Source organism: Pongo abelii, chromosome X, assembly GCF_028885655.2.
Source record: "Pongo abelii isolate AG06213 chromosome X, NHGRI_mPonAbe1-v2.0_pri, whole genome shotgun sequence".
Classification (NCBI taxonomy): Eukaryota; Metazoa; Chordata; class Mammalia; order Primates; family Hominidae; genus Pongo; species Pongo abelii.
Window position 1 is genome coordinate 155,312,390 of NC_072008.2, and position 19,420 is coordinate 155,331,809.

Below are 19,420 nucleotides of genomic sequence, written 5' to 3' on the forward strand. Positions count from 1 at the left end.
GGGCCATATTTATGAAACAAAAGATGGAGAAGATGACACATATTACAATTGGCAATTTTGTGCAACACAGTGGAAGTGGGCCAAGGAGTCTGCCTTGACTTCTATTTCAGGGAATCAGACCACTTGAATGCTTGTTCATCTTTGATTTGTTGCTTTGAGATATTGTAAATCTATATTTCTAGACACTGACTGAAATTGACCAAGAGGAAAACATAAATTCTTGTTGACTTAATTTGCTATTGAAAATTGTAGTCAATAATCATGGAAAGTAAATAGCTGCACAGTGCAATATTAGTTGTCTAAGAAAAGATTAAAATTCAAGTAATCTTCATTGATTAGTCTAAGACAGTAACTAAAATGAAAATCCATGACCCAATTACCATGTTAAGCAGCTAGCATAAGGTTTCAGTTGTTCTGTTTTATTTGAAGTCTCGGACTATTTGATGGTGCCCATTTAATGGGCAGATAAATCAGTTTGAAAGCACGGGAGTGCTTTTAAAATTGCAGATGTCTAGTGTGAATATGACAAAATAATATTTTTAAATGGAGTTTTGTAAAGTGGAGTACATCAGTACTTCAATATAACAATTTAAGGTCAGAGGCTCATTATGCTTGGTGTTGGAGTAGAACATTCTGTATATACAATTTGCAATGTATGTTGCAATACTATTTAGTGCATTATTTATTTCTAAGTAATGCGTAAGCATAATATTTCTTAAGAAAATACTCTTCCACTGATTCTTTATTGTGCCATTTATTGCATGATTGTGCAGTTAAGTCCTAGGGCAAAATAAATAGGAACCATCCTGAAAAATGATGGGATTAAAGTCTTCATTGTATTTTCCATAAAAATCTAATTAACAGTAATCTTGAAAAGTTGAAAATATCCTACTGTAGCACACTCCATTAGGCATTTACATTTGTCATGGAGTTCTGCTGCAAAGACATGAGTTTATTCTTGGATACATATGTATGCATATATCTATATTTATATAGAGAGATATCTATATCTATATAGATATCTATATCTATGTCTATATGCATTTTTAGATATGCTCTTCACCATAGGTAGAGGGATAGCAATTAAAATATGACTTCAGCTGACAGTACTAGCATCATGGGGAAAATCAGAATAAAGAGAGAGAAGACTTTATGACACCCTACACTTCTTGTTTTCCACAGAAATAATTCATCCAGGAGAGCAAATAGAAGAAAGGAAGAAAAACTGTTTCCTCCTCCACTTTCCCCACTGCCAGAGGACCCTCCACGCCGCAGAAATGTCAGTGGCAATAATGGTCCCTTTGGTCAAGACAAAAACATCGCCATGACTGGACAAATCACATCTACCAAACCTAAGAGAAATGAAGGCAAATTCTGTGCTACTTTCAAAGGGATATCGGTAAATGTAAGCATCTTGGAAGAAATATTATAATTGTCAGGTAGAAACAAGTTAACCCAGCTCATCTAACTTGATCATTTGGGGATGTTGCAGGAGGAAGGGAGGAAGATGCAGAGAAGAAATATGAGAGGCCTGTGTATACAAATACACAAACTTTCCATTATTTCTCTTTGTATAGTGCCTAGTATATTGTCACAAATAATTAGGGATTATAAATGATACAGATGTTATTATGACACTGATAATGCTTAAAAGAATCTGCAAAGTCATTTCCACAAGGGCTAAAATCTACTGGGGAAACATGATAAATATATTAATATTTGCTCCTAGAAATATATTATCCTTCTTAGGGAAATCACTAGGCTTCTCTGATAGCAGTGAGCAACCAGTGCCTCTTCTTGGGCCATTCTTTCTATTAATGATTTGAAATCTAGGCGACTTTGTGGCATAATTTTTGCCTTAGCCTGTGATTAAGACACTTAATTCTTAACTTGTATAGTGCTGGCGCTGCAACAAATTTGCTCTATGACTCTGGGCCAATCATGAAACATCTCTGAGATAATAAAATGAGTGGATTTGACTAGATGATCTATAAAGCTTCTTCTAGCTCCAAAAACGTTTGCAATTTTGTGCTCGCAGAGTCTTCTCTATTCCATTTAGGCATGAAGTCCTGTTTATTGACTCGACGGGTGAGTGAGTGTGGAGAGATGACATTTTTATATAACTTACATGATCATGGCTGAATTCAGACATTTCCAGTCAGATGTGCCAGGACTGACATAAATGCCATGTGTGGTGGATGTAATGTTTCAGGGTACTTGCCACATATCTTGGCCATAGAGACAAATGACACTGTCTTGGGCTGGCCTAACTGTGTGGTCTAGGCCAATCTGGCTGTGGCAGTGGAGACGCGAAGCTGGCTTACAAGTTTTTTACGGCTCTGTTTCCTTTAAAATGTTTGGGTTGAAAAAATATCTTCATTTTCTTCGTATCCATCATAACAATTTGTAGATGCATAGGTTCTCAGCACATTTATATCAGTGAGATCTAGGTGGTAATAATTATTTTGTATTCAGAAGGTCCAGGATGAAGTGTAAAAGATCCACGTCAATATAAGAAACACATTTCACATTTGGCTTTTATCTTTCAAGTGACCCTGTTGACTATAGCAAGTGTCCGTGCATACGTGCATGCGTGCACTCAGCAAACACTGAGGGCACTGGGCTGTGGGGTGGAGGGACAGTATCACAAATCAGAGATGGCTCCAGTGCTCAAAGAGCTCTCAGTCTAAAGTGAGCAATGAGACATGTGCTCAAAGGACTAGAATATAAAATAGCTGGTGATTGGTGTCTTAGGACAGGGATAGAGACAGGTCTCTGAATGGTCCAAGGAGGATTAAAGTACTTCTGGCTGTAGGCATAAGGTAGTTTCCCTGGTGGAGGAGGCGTTTCCTGAGTTGATCCTTAATAGATGAGTAGGGTTTAAAAATGAAGGGAAGTAGATGAAGAAAATGTGGTCTATCCACACAATGGAAAAGGAAGGAAATCCTGTCATATGCTACAACATGGATGAACCTTTAAGACATTATGCTAAGTGAAATAAGCCAGACACCAAAGGCCAAGACCATATGATTCCATTGACATGAGGTCCCTAGAGTAGTTAAATTCATAGAGACAGACAGCAGAATGGGGGTTGCAAGGGTCTAAGGCAAAGGGTAAATGGGGAGATACTGTTTAATGGGTACAGAGTTTCAGTTTTGCAAGATGAAAAGAGTTCTGGAGATTGGTTGCACAACAATGTGAATGTACTTAACATGACTGTACACTTAAGAATGGTTAAGATGATAAATTTTATTATATGTGTGTTTTACCACAATTATAAAAATTTCAAAATGCAATAAAAATAATAAGTTGAATAAATTATCACAAGGTGGTAAAAAAAGAAACAAATGAATGGAAGGCTTTTTGAAATCTAAAACTTCACATGTATCAAATCAGGAAAGTGAAAAAAGCAGGGACATGTTCAGTTCAGTTGAAACTAAGGTTCATGGAAGGGAACAGTCAGAGATTGGGCAGAAAGCTGCAGCCAAATCAGATAGGGCCTTGAATGCCAGCAAAGGAGCTTCAGCCTTGAGTTTGCATTTGAGTGCAGGGCAGGGAGATGCTAGGAACTTTGTTCAGGAAGCTCAAGCTAGCAGTCAGCAGATTGAAGGTGGAGGGAGAAGCTAGCTCAAAGGCTGGGAGTCCAGCCAGGAGACTCTTTGTTAGTCTCAGTGAGAAGCCATGAGGGCCTGCATTTTGAGGCTTTGAGGGAGAAAGGGACAAATTTGAGAGATGTTGGGGAGATACAATTAATAGGAGTAATTAACTGCAATTAACTGGTAATGTTGAGGGAGAAAAATTAAAGATGAAATAGAGCAATGGTTTTCAAAAAGAGTTCTAGGAGCATTATCACTTTTCAAAATGAAGTAATTTACAGAACTTCAATATATAAAACTGATTAAAGCAGAGCAGCTCAGATGGAAGGAAAGGTGGGGAGTCTCTACCTTGCCAGTTTCAGTGCCACTAGCCCAGATACTACTGCAGTTCCCTGTGTAACTGTGCCAAAGTCAGTTTGGAAACTCTTTATTGACACGGACAAATTCAGCTTTGATGACAGGGAAGACCATCCTGCCATTAACAGAAAGAGGAAACTGGTTTGATTAGTGATTTGATTTGCCAGAAATTTGAGGTGCTAATGGCCACGTTGGTAGAATTGTCCTAAGATGGTCACTGTAGGCTGGAGCTTTGGAGATTGGGTAAGATTGCGGTTTCCATTTGGGTGTTACCTACTTATTGTTGAATCTGTGCCAACAACACACAAGATTGACAGATCATATCAAGAAAGAAGAGAACTGCGGAGTGAACTTTGGGGAACACCAACCTTAGAGAGATACCAATTCAGAAGAGCAGAAGGAAGACGAGGCACCATGGGAAGTATGGTCAGACAGAGAACAGTCAGGAGAGTCCCACAGTTGCTGGGGGTGGGAGGGCAGAGTCGGCCACTTGAACACGGCAGGTAGTCTTGTGATACCACACTGTCACGTAATTACAAATCTTACCACCTCCTTTCTCCATCCTTTCTATAGCAATGACAGTTCAAAGCAAAGCCCTTGTAAGTATCTTACCCATTTGATTTTGCACCCGGTAGAAATGAGGCCTCGCCATCCTAAGATTTCAAAACAAAATGGAGACACACTCACATTTCACTTAGCTAGAAACCAACCAAGCGCCTCACATGAACAAAAGGGCTGCTTCAACCTCAGTTCAGCCAGGGCAGGGATGATTAGAGTACAATTTCCTGGTATTTTGCTGGACTGTATCTGGTATTTTGCAGAGTGACCTGAGGACATTACTTACCCTAGAGAAAGCTTCTGGGTTGGTTCCCTTATTAAAAATACCCACATTGGGGTCAAGGGATTTATTTAATATCTCTATCTCTCCCTCTCTTTGTCCATGCATCTCTTCCTTTCTCCCTCCCTCCTCCTCTCTCCTCTGTATATTCTTCCTTCCCTTTCCCCTCACATTTACCACTGGATTTAGACCTTTGCCGTGGCTGTCTTAATGGGATGGTGGAGCTATGTAATCGCAGCACCCAATTAGCTTGATGTTTGGTGTCATAATAGAACAAAAGCTGGTGATTCATGGCATTCATAAAATATCCAGGGTCACCTATTTATCCTCAAGCTGTGTGCATTGTTTTCTTTCTTTTTTTTTTTTGTCTTCTTTCGTAACGTGCTTGACATTCAAAGCATTTATGACAAAGTTTTTTAAAAAGCTGGACCTAATGGAAACTATTTGTCCTCCTTTTTCCCAGGAGGGAGACACTCCAAAAAAGGCATCCTCTGCCACCATGACTATCACCAATACTGCTGTTGCCACTGCTACTGTCACTGCTACTGCCATTGTCACCACCACTGTCACAGCTACTGCCACCGCCACGGCCACCACCACAACTACTACCACTACCATTTCCACCATCACCTCTACCATCACTACTGGCCTCATGGATAGCAGTCACCTGGAGATGACGTCCTGGGCAGCTCTGCCCCTTCTATCCAGCAGCAGCACTAATGTCCGGAGACCCAAGCTCACTTTTGATGACTCGTATGTTGTTCCAGATTATCATGGACAGTTTGGAGTAGTGAATGGGGGGTGGGGGTAGCATGGCTTTTCTAGTGCTATGCATGTGTCACCCCAAATAAGACCTCAGCATCAAATCCTGTACCCTTAAAAGTACACCCCACCCCCTGCATACACACTCACCACTCTGTCCCCACCAAGAAATGTTTTTGGCCCATTTTAATTATGCAGCATTGTTACTGTTCCAAAGGCAGGTTGTTTTGTCCTTTCCTATCCATGTCCTCACATATAACCAACACACAGATGTATAGCTAGGTTTTGTTTGATCTATTTGGACAACTGTAATGGTTGGGGTTGGAGGATGTGGTTATTTATCCTAATGGGCCATTATGTACTTCAGATTTCATTTACAGTATTATTTCAATGTTGGTCATGATGTGAATGACAGCATTAGTCTGCCTTTTTCAAGGCATTATATGGGAATAAATTTATAGCAGAAAAGGTTTGATGATTCAGTCTTTTAATGAAAAGATGAAGCATTGGTTTCTGAAAGAGCTTGTTTTATTTATTTAGGGTTCACAATGCTGATTATTACATGCAAGAAGCTAAGAAGCTGAAGCACAAAGCTGATGCACTGGTAGGTTTCCTTTTTCTCTTTGCTTTGTTCCCGTTAAGGATTTATGTTTCAAAGGAAAACAAAGAAAGCACTTTTCCAAGCAAATTTTCAGTATCACAGCCCACACCTGCCTGTCAACACATTGCTGCCCTGACATAGGGAGATTTGAACTAGTGAATTACTTAGCTCTGTAATTCCCAAAGTTCTCAGGTCTTGGTTATCATGTCATTTGTTTTCCCACTGTTCTTCCCCTTACCCCAACTTCAGAAGCTTAATGGCATATACCACTGTCATTATCTTTCAAGTGAATTTGGAATGACTTATGAAACTTCCCTGGAAATGATGTGCTTTTTTGGTCCAGTAAGCCAGAACTCGTGTGGGAATGTGAGAGTTGTTTAGAGCTGTCTAAATGGCCTCAAAAATTGGCTTTGGGAAAACTAGGCCTGAGGAAAAACTCAGCTCCTTGCTGCATTTGATGACATGTTTTCAGAGTGAGCCCCACAGTTAGGCTGGGGCCCCAAACAGAGAAAAGAAATGCTGTCATCTGGATTTCTCAAGATACTTTGCCCAGCTGCCTCCAAGGGTTTTAGCCACCTAGATCAGTGATAAGCTCAACATTTTGAGTTGTTTGATTTGGTTGAGGCTCCTAACAGTGGGTCTCAACCACACATCACATTGAAAGCTTTAGAATAACTCTGATGCCTAGCCCATATCCCAGACCAATGAAATAAGAATTTCTGGGACTGGGACCCAGGAATGAGTATTAAAGCTCCCCAGGAGGTTCCCAAGTGCAGATATTTGAGAACCACTGTCCTAGGGAAGGCCCTAAATTCAGGCTTCTCATTTTGACTAAACCCCATTGGGTTAAAAAATAGCATTCCCAAACATTGCATTGTGTCCTGCTAGGACTTAGTTGTCCCAGTAGTGTTTGATATTGGGAATGCTGTGATGAAATACCATGACTAGTGTGTGGCCAACATCAACTGTCCATGGTCCTTACATCTGCCTTTTCCCTACTTTCTGTTATTTCCCCGCTGTGGTACAAATTGCTTAGTGTCTGCAGGTGACCTTTCTGTGGTGTAAATTGTTCCTTAGAAGCAATTTTACCCTGCTCCTGCAGACAAAAATGACAAGACAGGCTGGGTGCTAGCTCCATTGGAGGTGCCAGGACAACTGTGCCTGTGACCATTGTATAGGTGATGAGAGATTTGAAAGGCACTGGATGGTAATGCTGCTGCCTCAAAGCCCAAAGGTTTTCTCTAAATGTCCTCAACTCTATGGCACTACAGAGCACTCAAGTGCTCCTAGGGTTTGCCCTCTGTCAAAATTGGGGTTAGGGAGCATACACATGTTCTGTTGACAAGCTGTTACATGAGCTGTTGAAGACTGGGATGTACATAGGAGACCATGTAAATGAAATGTTTGAAGAACTGAGAAAAATCGGTACCACAGACATATATACATATGATTATGAACTAACATCACTCTACATTCCAAGGTTGTGTTTATACGTATGTCTTTCAAGGGATCACATTTGGCCTAATCCATTTAGAATATGCATTCCCAATTGGGGAGATGCTGCCCCTATGGGGGCAAAAATTGGTTTTGGAGATGGGGTGAAAAGGTCTTAGTTATTGCAATGGGGTGTGACCCTCCAAAGGGCCACAGGGCATAAAGAGAGAATAAGTATATTTCTTGTATTAAAATTTCATTGGGGGTACGTGAAAAAATACAGTGATCCCTCTGTATCCATAGAAGATTGGTTCCAGGACCCCCTCGGACACCAAAATCCTCAGATGCTCAAGTCTCTGGTATAAAATGGCCATTTGCATATAACCTGTTCACATCCTCTAATATACATTAAATCATCTCTAGATCACTTATAGTATCTGATACAATGCAATGCTATGTTAAGAGTTGTCATACTGAATTGTTTAGAGAATGATGACAAGAAAAAGTCTGTATATGTTCAGTGCAAATGGAACCATTCATTTTTTTCTGAATATTTTTGATTTAAGATTGGTTAAATCCATGGATGCAGAACCCACGGATACAGAGGGCTGACTGTATCTTAAAAATTCCTTGGTGGTGGTCGGGGGTGATATTGAAAAAAAAAAAGGTTGAGGAACACTTAGAGGAATGATATTTTTGCTAGGCTTATGTGTATATTAGCCTGGGAAGCACCCTTATAGTTTAAGCCACCCATTTTATGGATGGGGAAACAGTCCCAGGGGTGGGGGGCATAACTTGGCTATTAATTGGCACTATGGTCTGTCTGGACATCAGCTACTCCTAGGGAAGAAGGGGTTTAGGCTAGGTGATCTTTACAGATCTCTCCAGCTATTGGGTTATGAATGAAAAGTCACTTTCAGAAATCAGGATCTAAGAACAATTTCCAAATGGGAGAGCCAGTGGAGCCAGATGACCTAAGGAAATCGTCCTGTAAGGCAAAAGAGAAAGGACCTAGTTTGCATATATGTACACAGGTTTTCACAAAATCAGCTTGAATTTGATTGAAACCGGTATTTCTCCACAGTAGCTTACAGAAAGAAAACCACAGGATTCCTGCAGCTCATAAAAGCTGAAGAACATTTATTGTAAAAAGTCATTTACAATAAGAGATTCTGCAGGACCTCTAACTAATCATTTTATAGTTGTACTTAATCCTTTGCTAGAGACAGCTACTCTGCCATTTTGAGAATTGAAATTTTCACAGTTGCATAGAAAATATTTTGATAAAAGGTATACAAGAAAATTAAAATAGCTAAATCTGCATTATATTCCTTCTTTTACATAAAATACCATATTAGTGGAATTCTTACATCCTGCTATCAAAAATTGAAAATGTTAAATCCTGTTATAAAATACTCACTATAAAAGTGTCATATATAATATTCATTACACATAAAAAAGAAATCAGTATGTCTAAGTCAGTTTAATCATGACCATTATCAGGGCTAAAACCTTTGCAATAAAATTTTACTAAACTAAAATATTTAGTAGTACTACATTTTTTGGCTTTTTGACACAGTATTTCAAACTATCATTTACAATGCAAGTGATGTGATTATTGTCAACAGTCTTACTACAGCTTCCCATTTTTCATGACAATAGCATCAATTTGTTAATCTTCTCCTGAGTGTGTAGTTGATGTGCTCACAAAGAGTTCTAAAGCAAAAATGTATGTGTTCATTGTCCAAGAGACTTATAAAAAGCAGCCCTTAGTTGCAAGTACTGTCTATAGGACACTACAATGAGCAGATAGTTTAGTAAATTTCATGAATAGAAACTAGTTGAGGCAATGATTTGGATTCAGGTCCACCAAAAAGATAGCAATAACAGCAACAACAATGCCACAAACCACATATGATACCCTGCCTGCATTTTTCTCTTCTCAACTAGCCTTGGTGTCATGATGATAGAACCTTAAGCCGGTAACTTCATTGTTAAGACCAATTCATACATTGTCTTCTGTATCAGGGTTTCTTAGCCTGGGCACTGCTGACATTTTGGGCCAGCTCATTCTCTATTGTGGGAGCTATTTTGGGCATTGCAGAAGTTTATAAGCATTTCTGGCCCCTGTTCACCAGATGCCCCCTCTCCCCAGGGGTGACAACTGAAAGTGTCTCCAGACATTGCCAAATGTTCCCTGTGGGAAGGGGGCAAAACTACCCCCCAGTTTCAAACCACTCTTTTATATGAAGGATAAAACAGAGAGTATTATCTTGATGAGTCGTCTTCCTGTTTCAGTTCGAGAAATTTGGCAAAGCTGTGAACTATGCTGATGCCGCCCTCTCCTTCACTGAATGTGGCAATGCCATGGAACGTGACCCTCTGGAAGCAAAGTCCCCATACACCATGTACTCTGAGACTGTGGAGCTCCTCAGGTGAATGGCCTTTCTGCAATCATCTTCCTACACTCATTTCAGCTAGAATTAGAAGCTATGTTTTAAAAAATATATCATTTCCACTTATTAATAATTTGTCCAAGCCATCCTCTTAGAAGTCATCATAATTAGTTCTTGCCATTTTATTAATATCATGGAAAATTTATAATTGATGGATGCTGACTTTATAAATTATCCCCTCCAGAAGTTATAATGTGAGTGTTATAATTTTCAATATTCGTAACATTAAAATGGAAATGTAGTGGGTAGAAATAAGTATAATCATTTTACCATTTAGCATTGACTTGTCTTTTCAAAGGTGCAGTTTTATAATTCAAAAAAATGGTGCTCTCAGGATTTCTATTACAAACCATGTTTTCTAAGAATTTTGATCTTGGTTATTAAAAAGGGAGGGGCGCTGTTCCAACTCAGAGTTGGTGTTTAAGGCTGCAGTTGTGGAGTAGACTTCCCATGCATCTGGAATTAGGGAAATAGATGAGGTGGTAGTAGGGGCTGGCGGTACAGATGAGAGGATGAGAATAAGAGAGGGGATATTAACTGCACACATTATTGGTTTCATTTACATTTTAAATGAAATTTTCTGGCTGTTGGTCTTGGTGGTGTAGAAATTCTGTGTTATCAAAAAATTCATAGAAGAAGAGGAAGAAGAGGTAGAAGAAGAAATAATCCATTCTGGTGTTATCCAGTGATTTGCAGATATTTGTACAATAATTTAATCCACCCCTGAATAGTGGATAAGCACCATCGTTCACTAGATGGACTAAGTAATCACTTTCGATTGATTGAGTAAGCAGTTTTTTACCTGAAAAGTCCTTATGTCCAGTCCCATCTGGCTTGATTAATCAATAATGCCAGGACTGGTTTATACTATCTTGCTTGTACCTGCATTGACTGTTACAAATCTGAGGATATTTGTACCTAAATCTTCAGACAAACATTGGACAGATTTAGTGTGCATATTTTCCCAGTGACACATTCCAAAAGATAAAAAAAAAAACTATTTTTTTAAAGCAACTCTGCTCACATAGAATCAGAAGTTTAGTTAGAGCCACAAAAGTAGGGTGATTATAAGGGCAACTCTAGCCTTGCCTGCTGAGCCAATCAGCCATCTTTCTCTTTGCACTGCTCTGAAATGTAGGCACTGAGAAAAGTGTCAAGTATTTCTCCTTGACTTATTTTATATACTGTGAAAAGCACCACCACCATTCTGTAGCTTTCAAGGAGAAATTGATTGCTCAGTGTCTAGTCAAACTGCCTGTGATTTTCAAAGATACACAAGATGAACATATTGGCAAAAATTATAAGGATTCAAAACTGAAGGGAAACATTAGTGAACAAACACAGGGACAATTCATGCTCTCTATTCATTCAAAAATGCAAATTAAAACAAGGCACTTTTTAAATTAACAAGAAAACGTAACAATGTTAATATCCAGCACTAAAAACTACAGCAAAAAAAGGCCTAGCAGTGAACTAGACCTCTCCTATGCAGCTGATGGGAATGGAAATTGATTATTGTAAATTGAGGGCAATTTGGCATTGTGCAAGGAAAGCCATACAAATGAGTATTCATATCTTTTGATCCAGTACTTTAACTGTGGAAATCTGAGTTTTCTCTCCTGAAGAAAACAATTGTAAAGACTAGAACAAGTAATCGGTATGATGTTCAATTTGACATTATATGTAATAGCACACAATTGGAAGCACACCAAATAATAATAGAACGGTAATTACATAGTAGGACACTCAACAGAATACTTTGCAGCGATTGAAATACAACAATGACAGAGACTATGCAGCTGCACAAAATATATTTATTATATGATGTTAAAATAAAATCAAGCTGCAGAATAACATGCACACTACAATTATGATCATGAAAAGTTTGTATATGCATCTGAACCAAACTGGAAGGGAAATGAAATCATAGCTGTAATAAGTGAGTGAGATTATGGGTGTTCTCCCTCTCTGCATATTCTTCTTTCTTATTTTCTCTTGAGAAAACACATGCTGTCTTAAAAATATGAAAGTAAAATACAAATTTCATTTTATGGTAAAAGTGCAACGTGAATCATTAAGTAATTTTTAATTATTCACGAAAAAGTTATTTAGGGAAAAAACATGATTTATGTTTTATTATATGCTATTTTACTTCCTATACAAGTTTATTTCAATGAAATCTGAAAGTCAATGGAGAATTTACGAGCATTCACTTTAAAGTCAGTGTTTTTAAACTTTATTTTGAGGTAATTGTAGTTGCACATGCAGTTGTAAGAACTAATACAGAGAGTTCCTGTGTACCCTTCACCCAGTCTCCCCCAATGGGAACATCTTGCTTAACTATATTACAGTATCACAGCCTGAACATTGACATTGAAACACTCCAAAGACTTTATTCAGATTTCAACAGTTTTGTTTTGTTTCCAACTTCACCATTTTTGCATGTACCCTTTTATGTCTTCTCTATGTTTTACTTTTTTTATACTTTCTGTAAATTACATGTGTGTATAATATTTTTTTAATGAGAGGAATTTCAGTTGGGAATAAAATGAGTTAAAGCAACTAGGTCTTCTGGTCCATTTAAGCAATTGAAACTCCACTATCAAGTCACTTCAAATGTGGTTGCAATTAGAGGGTGAGTGTAATGTGAACATAGTTTTTAGTAGTGCAATATCATGTTGAAGAAATTTTTATTACTCTCTCCCCAACAGTATGCTGGCTACAGAGAGAGAGCCCCATTTTCTTCATTCAAGTAATTATAGTTGCTCTGAGCTCTGGGAATCTGCAATAGAAATGTATTTGTGAAAACAAGTGGGGCATCACAATGACTTGACATTTCAGTGATCCAACTGTCAAAGAAAGCTAGATTTATTACATAATAAAAATTCCTTTGCTTAATATTGCAACAAAAGAAGGGACCCACATTAAATGTACAAGTGCCTTTCCTGGAGAATGTTCACTCAACAGAACTAGAGCAATAACCAGGAGAGCAAGGCGGCTAGAATGCTGAGGAGGCCGAGTCTCACTGGGTGAGCCTAGGCTCCCCAGTGTTCTGCGGGGGAAGGTTGCTGAAAGCGAGGAGTCAGGCATGCCAGCTCAGTGGCCCTGCAGGCTTTCCGTCGCCTTCTTATAAATGAGAACTTTCAACTTCCTTCTGCCACACTGAACTCCATTACTTATTCTACTACAAGTACCTGTGAAATTGCATTAAAGCTCAGACAATGATTTTATGCAATGAATTGATTTTCAAGAGTCTAAATGCCCTGAATGGAATGTACTTGGCTAGAAGAAAAAAAAAAAAATGGGAACCACTCAACCTTTTATCACCCCAGTGCAGAACAGTAACAATTAAGGAGAATAGAAAGACAAAATATACAAGCATCATAAATTAAGGGTGCTTAGACCTTAAAATGCTGTGAAATCGACCTTCCTTTAAAAAAAAACAAAACAAAACCACTTTCAATAGGAATATATTCAAAACCTGAGCCATTAGAAAAGACTTTTTAACTGTGTGATTGAGGTCTCCCTATGCTCATGTCAGACATAGTTATATATTATTTACCTAATCTGTCATAAACTGAACTGAAACTGACATTCTTGTCCACCTCTCATTGAAAACCAGTCATATTATTTAGCTACAGTGTTCCTAGAAACAGTATTTTACCAGCATTTAGACACACACACACACACACAAACTCACGGTAATTCCACAGCATTGTCCTAAGGCTCATGATTTCACTGCTTTCTCCAGAGTTCAACTCTGTATTTCACACGAGTCCTCTTATGACATTTTTATCCTCATTTTGTGTATGTTTTTGGGGAAGCATGCTTTTGCCCACATGCACCAGTCAGTCCTCTTGCCCAGAGCAAATGTGGGAATAACTCATTCAGGCAATCAGAATACCAGCGACTTTGGGCATTTCTGAAGGATAATACAGATTCCACTTTAGCTTTTCTTTTCTCTTCAAAGGTATGCAATGAGGCTGAAGAACTTTGCAAGTCCGTTGGCTTCAGATGGGGACAAAAAGCTAGCAGTACTATGGTGAGTCCCATGGAGGCCACAAGGAAATTGCTGAAATGTCATAGAAGGATTTGAAAACTCTAGATCAACTTAAGCTGCTTACCCCAGATCATTACTCTTGTTTTCCATTAAACTATTAAAGGATAACTAATGGATTTCTTCATTCACTGACTAAACATTTACTCTCCTAATTTATACCCTTATCAAAATGGGATTTTAACGCTTGCCCCTTCCCTCTTTAGAATTTCTTTATTTACTTATGTTTCTCAATCTAACCATAGGAAAGTAACTGCAAATTGTGAATCAGCAGTCTTCTTAACAGTTTATAAAGTTTCACTAAGCACTGGCATTAACAGAAGCCTTTCCTCATCACCACAGCTACCGATGTTTATCACTCCTCTATTTGAGAATGTTTAAGCTGAAGAAGGACCATGCTATGAAGTACTCCAGATCACTGATGGAATATTTTAAGGTAATGCTTCTTTTGTATAATTTATAGGTACAGGATGATAAAATCACTAATAAGACATGACATGCAGGTTATCGAACGTCAAATGCTGCCAAAGGCTTAACCTCTCTCCTCCCTGCTGGCCATGGCCATCCTACCCGTCCTTAAGGGCTCAGCAAGGAGTTTATGTCTGATTTGATTCCAGGGAGAGAAGGCACGACGGTGCAATCCCCTGACTTTTTTCCAGACTCACCAAATGACCCTTGGCAGTCTCCTGGTTGCAGTGAGGAGTATGTCACCTTTTTGCTGCTCTGTGAGGTGGGCACAGCTTGTGCCTATAGGTATGGCCAGTCTTTTGTTAAATGATAGGTCAGCCCAGGAATCTCTCAGAAGTGAGAGAAGTCACTGGGGCCACCCTGGCTCTATGTGCACATCCACAACCCTGGAAGGCCTTTGTCCATGGGGAGTCTTGGAGTGCAGGAGTTGTCATTAAAAACAACTGATTGCTTTGGTTACCAAAACAAACAAACAAAGCCATATTGTAGGGAGCTGGGGCTTTTAACTTGTAAGCACAAAAAAGATAGGCAGTCTCAAAATGCAATGCCAAAATTTGAGAATGAGCCCAGGTAAAAATTGCAAACAGCAACTTCATACTAGGCCTGGTCACTGTACCCTCCAACACCAGTCATGATTTAGAGTTGCGGAGACTCAATGCTCCTTCTGTTGGGCAGGTCTAAAAAGAAAAGGACACGATTTTTTTCTTTTTTGCCAAGTGCGTGAGACCTCTTGGCTAAATCATACCAAAGTAGTTGTTTGAAATGAGCGAAATTATGGCCTTATGTGAAACATGCAGTGAGTGGAAGTGCACAGCTTTATGAAGACACTGTGGCACGGTTGGGAAAAAGAGCATGTTCCCCAGCTATTATGTGGTGTGGTCATAATGCCATAAGGCTAGTATTGATGTGGGTAAAAGGGAGTCATATACAACAGGCCCTCTTCTCTTCATATGTCTACACTCTTAACTTCTGCTTTCGAAAGTTCTTTATTGAACTTCAGTGGGCATCAGAATCCCCCAGAGGGCTTGTGAAACAAGGATGCCATGCCCCAGCCCCCAGATATCTGATTCTGTAGGTCTGAGGCATGGCCCAAGAATTTGTATTGCTAATAAGTTCCCTGGTGATGCTGCTGCTGCTGTTCTTGTGATCACACTTTGAGACTCACTGATGTAATATTTGCCCTCTTTGGCCTACCCTATATAGTTTACAGGGTATTGTAAAACTCCAAACAAATACTAAATAAGTCATTCATCCAGGAGTATATTGAGCCTTCTTGAGATTAAAAACTGGAGTCTGCAGAATGCACCTTAGGTGTGGGTCTACAAAGCTCCAGGGAAGTATTCCATTCTCACTGGACTCCCGAAAATGCTGACTCTTTTCCTGACCCTCCTTTTGCAAAGGGGGCTGGGCTAGCAGCAAAGAGGCAGAAGATGAGCATCACGGGGGATGTAAATTCCGAGAGCAGGTCTGAGTCAGGCACAGTGCCACGTGAGTTGTGGCCATCTGTGCTGCTTGACCTTCTACCTGGCTAGGCCATTACAATGAGCCTGATACCTGTCCCGTAGTGGTAATGCTGAATGTCAGTTTTCCCTCTGATCCACAAGTGTGTGGTCTTGAAAATACAAGGAAGCCCATCCTTTAAACCAGCCCACTTCCATCAGAGGAACAAAGGCATATTTAGTATTTGATTGCAATGCAGCCCTGGACCAGTCACTTTGTTAAACAGGGAAGCTCTTTAGCCATGAGGGTTTGCATGTAAATATAGTAAATCAAGGTGATTCCTGAAAACAAACAAACAAATGAAAATACTGTTTGGCTCTGCACATTCTTGGATTATTAGAAATGACAGCTCACTCTGCATCTCAGGGAAAAAGTTTGCAACTGGAGCTAAAGGTGAAAAGCTTACTTGCACTCTGAAGAGCTTGTTTTGCAGAATAAATTTCAGATGAGGATAATTAAACCACTTCTTGGAGAACCGAGTCTGATTTCACTGGGCCTTTTAGTATATAAGATCTTTCATCAAGTGACTTTCATGGTCCTGATTGGAGCCCACTAATTATCCTAACCAGCTATTTTCATCGAGTGTGCGTCGTGGTGTGCTGACGTGCACATACATCCCAGCTCTGCATCCCAAAATGCTGCAATCAATATTAATGTACTCTAAATCACACTTCCATCTGTTTCTGAATTAATAAAACACAAAATAGATGTCCTTATTTCCCTTTCTCTCTCTCTCTCTCTTTTAGCAAAATGCTTCAAAAGTCGCACAGATACCATCTCCATGGGTAGGCAATGGAAAGTAAGTATTTTATGAAAATTGCTTTTTCATGAAGATGAGTGATTCAATAGACCCCAAATATTTTGCATTGACAAGTCAGGAGTGAAGGTCAATTCTAGAACTACAGTCATTTTTGTGCATACAAAATTCCAGCCAGGCTTCGGCTAATGGCAAGACAGAAAAGTTTAAAAAGATGTGGTTCAGAGTTGTTTAACTATTTGATCTTTAAGCCAAATTATAGCCATAAAAATATCTGCTAATAAGATGGCAAGCACCATGCCATTTTAGGGAGGCAGGATAAAGTTAACTCCACTGCAGTGATTTTTCAATGATTCACTCAATAATGAAAGACCAATGAAATATTCATTGATATATGGTAAGTGCTGTTTAATAAAACCAAAGGCATAATAGTGCTGAAAATGTGAAGGCACTTGGTCAGCCAATTATCCAAGCCTTCATGATAATTTTTATATTAATACGAAAATGCCCTAGCCTAAGATAGAAAAGCATCCACTATAATGCTGATTGGAGGCTCAGGGAACTCACCTGTGCCTGAGGCCTTATTTAGAGTTCTATCTGCTTGGGACAGCTCAGTCTTAATAGCAGTGGAGTAAGGGCCCAAAAACCGCTGACCTGGTGCTGAAGCTGCCCTTGGTTTACAGGGTAAGCTAAGAGGGCCCCTTCCTCTATCTGGGCTTGTTCTTTATTGCTAAAATGAAGGGGTTGGACCCAATGCCCTTGAAGGCCCACTGAAGAGATGTCTCTTATAGAGAGTGAGTTTGAATCCCAGTTCTGTGTCAGCTGTGAAGTTAGCTAACTAACCTGAGCATCAGTTTCTCCTCTGATTCCCAAATACCCCTCACCAGCCCAAGCCCACACCCCTCAGTGATGGGAAGGGAAACTAGATGACTGTGGACATAGACCGCTTTATAACTCCAAGCTGCTTTTTCAGTTTTTCATCATTTCAAAATTCCTGCATCTCTGATCAAAATAATTTCTTCAAGAATAAAACAGTCTCTACTGCCACTTTATAAATATCTAGAAAACATACTCCAAAAGCAACGGGACAATGAACTCTACTTTAAAATCATAAAAACATTCAGTGCGAGGGAACAGATCCATTGAAAACTACGCATTAACTCAATTACTGCACTGAAAGGAAGCACTGTTTAAGATGTTGAATTAGGTCTTACTCTTATATTGATGAACAAAAGGGAAAGAGTGCTTCTCTCTTAAGAGAATAAATAAATTCAGAAAATAAAAATAACCAGAGAAAGGCCCAGCTCTGTTTTCTCTGCGCACAGAGTAAAGTAAGGGCAAGGGCAGGTAAACAGCTATTAAAGAATCACTGGGGAAAAAAGCGTTTTTAAAAAAAAAAAAAAATTCTGAAATGAAAGAACTCAAACACAACCTAAGCTTGGGAAGTTGCATGAAAACCCTCCTGAAATGATTTTTAAGCAGATTTTGCATGAAGAAAGCACATTCTCTTTGGTAGGCCACAGAGCTTTTGACTGAGGCAACTCAAAACAGTCACTCAGGGGTTATGTCTCATTCATTCAGCAAATGCTTTGCGTGCATCTGCAGCACGATGGGCTGGGGACAGAAAGCTGAATTTGATATGGTCCCTGCACTCCAGAAGCACACAGTCCAGTGGAAGGAGGTGAAAGGTATGAACAAGGTGTTGTGGAAGCCTAGGAGAAGGAGCTTGGGCCTGCCTGCGTGACCAGGAAGGGCTTCTTGTCTGCAAGCAAGATTATGGCCTTGTTTCTCTGTGAATGAGGGTGGTGTCTGCCATGGAGGGCTCTCACAGCACCTTCCAGGAGCAGCATCCTCTGACTTCAAACCCTCCTAGGCTGGCTAGCAATTGAGGAAGTCAGCTGCCCAGAGGTGGTTAAGGGCTTTGCAGGAAATTATATAGAGAGATGAGCAGAGGGTTAAGAACAGACATTCAGGAACTGCTTCCATGGAAGCTGGGGAAAGAAAGTGCAAAGAAGCAATTGGAAGGAGAAGCAGAAAAATCTGCTGAGTTTACAGCAGGGGCCAGGAAACTTTTTATTTAAAGCACCAGACACTATATATTTTGGGCTTTGGGCTAAGAGGTGAAACCAAGGCTACCATGTAGAAAAATATGAGCAAAAACAAATTTTCACAAAATTTTTACTGATAAGATTCAAAATATAATAACAATTACATATAATTTTTGAAATACAAGTCTATTGGTGAGAAGAATGTAAATCTTTTTCATAACATTTTGCTTAGTTGGGGTTCAAAGTTAGTGTTCCCTCTCAACAAATCAATTGCAAATGTTCATCTTTCACAAACTATTCAGAGCTCACAGGCCATATAGAAACACAAGATGGGCCAGATTTGCTGACTCTTGATACAGGGTTCTGGAATCCACATTGTGGAGAGTTTAAAAAGGCTGAGCAACAATTTCGAATTCACAGAGAGAAAATAAAAAGAAAGAAGCTGGGCAAACATGGATGGCAGGACTTTGAGGTGACATGGTGGAATGGAAAGAGAATGAAGAGAATGGGCTTTGGAGGAAAATGGGCCTGCTATTAGATCCTGGC

The 19,420-nt window shown here is 39.4% G+C and overlaps 1 protein-coding gene across 6 annotated transcripts in view; it reads left to right on the forward strand.

Annotated features, from left to right (window-relative positions):
• Window positions 1–19,420, forward strand: part of AFF2 (ALF transcription elongation factor 2) — a 498,044-nt gene that overhangs the window by 466,363 nt on the left and 12,261 nt on the right. For all 6 annotated transcript variants that reach the window (XM_009235348.4, XM_002832215.4, XM_002832217.4 and 3 more), the window contains 7 exons: window positions 1,183–1,405; window positions 5,255–5,544; window positions 6,094–6,157; window positions 9,887–10,023; window positions 14,015–14,086; window positions 14,444–14,537; window positions 16,816–16,868. In XM_009235348.4, coding sequence (XP_009233623.1) covers window positions 1,183–1,405; window positions 5,255–5,544; window positions 6,094–6,157; window positions 9,887–10,023; window positions 14,015–14,086; window positions 14,444–14,537; window positions 16,816–16,868 — 933 coding nt within the window. The remainder of the gene's footprint in view (window positions 1–1,182; window positions 1,406–5,254; window positions 5,545–6,093; window positions 6,158–9,886; window positions 10,024–14,014; window positions 14,087–14,443; window positions 14,538–16,815; window positions 16,869–19,420) is intronic.